This window comes from Medicago sativa, chromosome 6 (assembly GCF_051527215.1).
Source record: "Medicago sativa cultivar Bolivia chromosome 6, Bolivia_mono, whole genome shotgun sequence".
Lineage (NCBI taxonomy): Eukaryota > Viridiplantae > Streptophyta > Magnoliopsida > Fabales > Fabaceae > Medicago > Medicago sativa.
In genome coordinates, this window is record NC_140754.1 from 74,554,553 (window position 1) to 74,559,611 (window position 5,059).

General features: G+C 38.6%; 1 protein-coding gene across 1 annotated transcript; it reads left to right on the forward strand.

The window, feature by feature from the left end:
* Positions 1-236: 236 nt before the first annotated feature.
* LOC146916803 (uncharacterized) lies at positions 237-4,412 on the forward strand. The gene is made up of 2 exons (XM_085721743.1): positions 237-1,333; positions 1,520-4,412. Exons 1-2 carry the CDS (start codon positions 237-239, stop codon positions 4,410-4,412), a joined length of 3,990 nt encoding a protein of 1,329 aa, XP_085577869.1.
* The last annotated feature ends 647 nt before the right edge of the window (positions 4,413-5,059 follow it).

Genomic DNA, 5,059 nt, shown 5'->3' on the forward strand with positions numbered 1-5,059 from the left:
ATCAACAAAGCTCAGCAACCATCTTCTTGTTTTTTTACACCACCCCAGAAGACTGGATCAATGACTCTATCACTCAGCTCAGGAAATGCTGCTATTACTACTTATCAACACAATGGTCAGGAAGCTACCACAAAAAACATGAAAAGGAAGCTTGGAATTACAGGAGTCCAGGAGGAGCATATGGACACAACTGAAAAAGAATTGGCAGGCCTTACTAGTAAGGTCAGCCAACAGATATGAAATGCTTATCTTGGAACTGCAGAGGGCTGGGCAGCCCCTCTGCAGTCAGAGCTTTGAAAAAGCTCCTTAGAAGCCACTGCCCTGATATAGTTTTCCTAATGGAAACTAGGTTAAAAGAGTCCGACTCAAAAGCTAAGTATAATCTAAACTGTGGTCCTTTACATAATATTCACATGATTGATTGCTCTATAGTTAACGGTCATAGATCAGGGGGTCTTGCTATTATCTGGAATGATGTAATAAAAATTGATGTCCTCAATTCTAATAAAGTTTTCATTGATATGTACATTACTACTTGTAATAATAATTTGTTTTGGTATGCTACTGGTCTTTATGGATATCCTTACACATCTAAGAAACATTTAACCTGTGATGCTATAAGAGATCTCTATCAATCTAGAAATAATGACAAATGGCTCCTTTTTGGAGATTTTAATCTTTTGCTTAACAGCTCTGAAAAATTAGGGGGTAATAGACTAGACTATCATCTCACCAAACTCTTTAATGACACTATTAATACTTGTGATTTAATGGATCTTGGTTATCATGGTAATAAATATACCTGGGCTAATAATCAACCTAATAACATCCATATTAAAGAAAGACTTGATAGGTTCTTTGCTAATTCAAATTGGATTACTCTATTTCCTAGATACATCAACAAACACCTTCTTAGATATACCTCTGATCACAATCCAATCCTCTTGGAATTTCATGAGGATAAAGCCCACAATTTCAACTTTAGACAAGTCAGAATTAGGAGATATGAAAACATATGGTCACAAGATCAAGAGAGCAAGCAGATTGTCAAGCAAGCATGGAACAACAGCTATGGTCCCAGTCCCAACAAACTCAACTATGTGCTGGAGAAAATATCCAGTTGGGGAAGAGATAAGCATGGTGAAATTCCTAGACAAATCAGATGTCTGCAAGAGCAACTTAGTTGTCTAAAAAACAAAGTCCCTGACCAGCAATGTATCCTTAAAGTTAAGGACCTTGAAATAAACCTGGGGGACTTACTTAATAAGGAGGAAACTTGGTGGGCTCAGAGAGCTAAAGCTCACTGGCTACAACAAGGTGACCTAAACACCAAGTTTTTTCACAATAAAGCCAGCCAGAGAAAAAGGAAGAACGAAATTCACAATATCAAGGATTCTATGGGCAAGACTTGGTAGGACAGTGAGCACATTCATTCTTGCTTTTTAACTTACTTCCATAATATTTTCTCCACCAATACCCACAATATTAATCCTGATATCTTAAATGTGGTTAAAAATAGAATCTCTTCTAGTGACTTTAACACTCTTAATACTGATTTTACTGCTAAAGAAGTCACTGAAGCCATCAAGTCCCATAAGGGCAACTCTGCTCCAGGACCTGATGGCCTCCCTGGTCATTTTTACCATCATTACTGGGATATCATAGGCACTAATATTCTGGATTTTGTTCTTAACATTCTTAATAATGAAGGAAATATTGAGGATATTAATCACACCTTCATTTGTCTTATACCCAAACACAATTCTCCCTCCTATCCTTCTGACTATAGGCCTATTAGTTTATGTAATGTCATCCTTAAAATCATTACTAAAACTTTGGCCAATAGGGTTAAACTTGTCTTACCTAATATCATCAATGAGTATCAAAGTGCTTTCCTTCCTGGTAGATTAATCACTGACAATTCTCTTATTGCCTTTGAAACTTTCAACTACATTAAAAAGCCCAGGAAGAAAAAAAATGGTTTTGTTGGTATTAAGTTGGACATAGCCAAAGCCTATGATAGCCTAGAGTGGAATTTCATTAATCAAACCCTTATCAGTATGGGTTTTCCTAGGAAACTTACTGAGACTATTATGAAGTGTATGAATAGTGTTTCCTTCTCTATCCTTATCAATGGCCAACCTACTGCTTCCTTTCAGCCTCAAAGAGGCCTTAGACAAGGAGACCCCCTCTCTCCTTATATTTATATTATCTGTGCTGAAGTGCTTTCTGGGTTGATTAATAAAGCCCAACAGGAAGGTCATATTAAGGGCATTTCTATAGCTACTAATACCCCTGCTATCACTCATTTACTCTATGCTGATGATAGTATTCTATTTTGTAGAGCCAAATTAGAAGAGGCTGCAACTATAATGAATATTCTGCAAGAATATCAAGAAGTTTCAGGGCAGAAGATTAATTTGGACAAGTCAGAGATGGTGTTTAGTCCCAACATTTCCCATGAGTTCAAAAAGAGTTTTCAGGAGCAGCTCCCTGTCAAAATCAGTCCCTACATCACTAAATACCTTGGTTTACCTACTCAATTTGGAAGGTCCAAAGAGCAGGATTTTCAATTCATAATGGATAGGATTTGGAAAAAATTAAAGGGTTGGAAGGAGAAGAGCCTCTCCTTTGAAGGAAGGGCAGTACTTATAAGGGCAGTAGCCCAAGCCATTCCTACCTATTACATGAGTTGCTTCCTACTCCCCAAAAGTCTATGCTCCAGGATTGAGAAAGCTGTCTGCTCATTTTGGTGGGGAACTACAGGTTCCAAGAATAAGATCCATTGGACTAAAAAAGAAAACCTCTTCAAGTCCAAACATGAAGGTGGTATGGGGTTTAAAACCCTTAGAGATTTTAATCTGGCTATGCTGGCCAAACAGGTCTGGAGGTTTCACACCAATCCTACCTCCCTCATTGCTAAGTGTTATAAAGCTAAATATTACCCTCAATCTGATATCCTTCAAGCTTCTATTGGATACAATCCTAGCTATGCTTGGAGAAGTATCCACTCCTCTATCTGGATCATAAATAAGGGTTCCTGCTGGAGAGTAGGTAATGGTAATAATATTCAGGTGTGGAAGGATAACTGGATACCAATGCACAATAACTTTAAAGTTATAACAACTCCAGATGCCCAACCTCAAGCTACTATGGTTCATGATCTTATGAATCAGGACCCCCCTAATTGGAACTCTGACATCTTAAATGATCTTTTTCAACCTATAGATAAAGACCATATAGAACAACTCCCTCTGATCAACAATGCCCATATGGATGAATTAATGTGGATGTACGACCTAACAGGCAGCTACACTGTCAAAACTGGTTATAGAACCATTAAGGGATGGCAATCTAATTCCCTCACCACCCCTACAACCAGTAACAGTTTCAAACCTGTTTGGAAGAAACTTTGGTCTTTGCGTACTATTCCGAGACACAAATCTCTTCTATGGCGAGTTCTCAATCAAGCTCTCCCTGTGCGTAGTGAACTCAGTAAGAGGGGCAACACATGTTCAATATTATGCCCCAGGTGTAATGCTAAAGTGGAAACTATCACTCACACTTTCATGACCTGCTCTAACACCCAGAGAGTATGGTTTGGGTCTAATCTTAATATCAAATTTCAGGATTATCCAGATACAAGGTTTGAAGACTGGTTATTCGATTTCATCCTAAGCAACGACGAACAAATCATAATACAAACAGCAGCTATCATCTATGCTATATGGCACGCTAGGAATTTAAGTATCTTTGAAGAGAAAATGTTACCTGAAGATGAGATTATTCAGTGCGCTTACAAAAGCATACAGGAGTATTACAATGCTAACTTGCCAAACGCAGCCACTTCGTCAATCCTTTCCACTACGTCTCCAAGGAACCAAGCTGGAAGGTCTCTACCTCAAAGATCCACAAACCACAACCCTCGTTGGATTAAGCCCGACCCAGACTTTGTCAAAGCCAACTGTGATGCAAACATGCAGGTTAAAAACATGTGGGGTCTCGGAGCTATTATTAGAAATGAATCTGGATTGGTAATGGCTGCTGCCACTTGGAGGTTACCAGGTTTTGAGGATGCTACAACTGCAGAGGCATGTGCACTATGGAAAACGATGAGCTTGGCTAAAGAGTGTGGTTTTCGGCGAGTCATCTTTGAAGGAGACTGTGAGAAAGTGATTCGACAGATTCAAAATAGCAACATACAAGATAGATCTTATCTTAGTCTCATTGTTAAGGAAATCCAGCACATCCAATCTTTTTTTGACAAGTGTAGTTTTAGATTCACTCATAGATCAGGTAATAAGGTAGCTGATAGAATGGCCCAATTAGCCCATACTGAGCCTAATGTGGTATGGATTGAGGAGGTGCCACTAGCAGTAACTGATGTGTATTTCAATGACCTTATGAATTAATAAAACTTCGCTTTACTCAAAAAAAAATAAGAGCCTTTGATCAAATAAAATAAACGGTTAAGATTTGGTGTCAACGATGTGTCAACGGATCCTGACTCACAACGTAATTGTTTATTATAAGTGGTGTTTGATTTTTTTTTTTTTCAATTCTTTTTAACGAAAATTCTCAAGATTACAACTGGGCCTCTAAATTTTCGGGAACGGACCTAGTCATTGAGCTGAACTTTTGGTTTATTTACAATGTCAATGCCAAAGCTCTTTAAACTTCATGCAACTATCACTGGTTTTAACTAATTCTGGATCATGCTGCTATGTTATATGTTATACAATAGCTATTATCTTCGCTACAAAAAAAAAAAAGACAATAAAAACTTCTCTCTCTAGAAATTTTTCTCTGACTTCTCTCTAGGCTTTCAAATCTTCTCCTCCCTGTATCCAAAACCGGCCGCCGATCTCAATGTAGATCTCCGGAGTGGTGGTGCGATGAAACCTCGTCTCCGCACCACCGTCCTCTTCCCGCTGTTTTGGCCCTGCTGTGTCCGTTTTTTCTCTGTTCTGGCACCGTTGTTTTGTGCTTGTTTCGTCATTTTTCCTGGCTTCTGTTTAGATCTGCTTTAGATCTAGGTGGCGAGGGTCTGTTGGCAACA

Excerpts from the sequence above, each read along its gene's own strand:
- LOC146916803 (XM_085721743.1), top strand. The coding sequence starts at position 237 with ATGAAATGCTTATCTTGGAACTGCAGAGGGCTGGGCAGCCCCTCTGCA. Across the intron at positions 1,334-1,519 it reads CAAGGTGACCTAAACACCAA|AATCTCTTCTAGTGACTTTA; the intron begins GTTTTTTCACAA and ends GGTTAAAAATAG.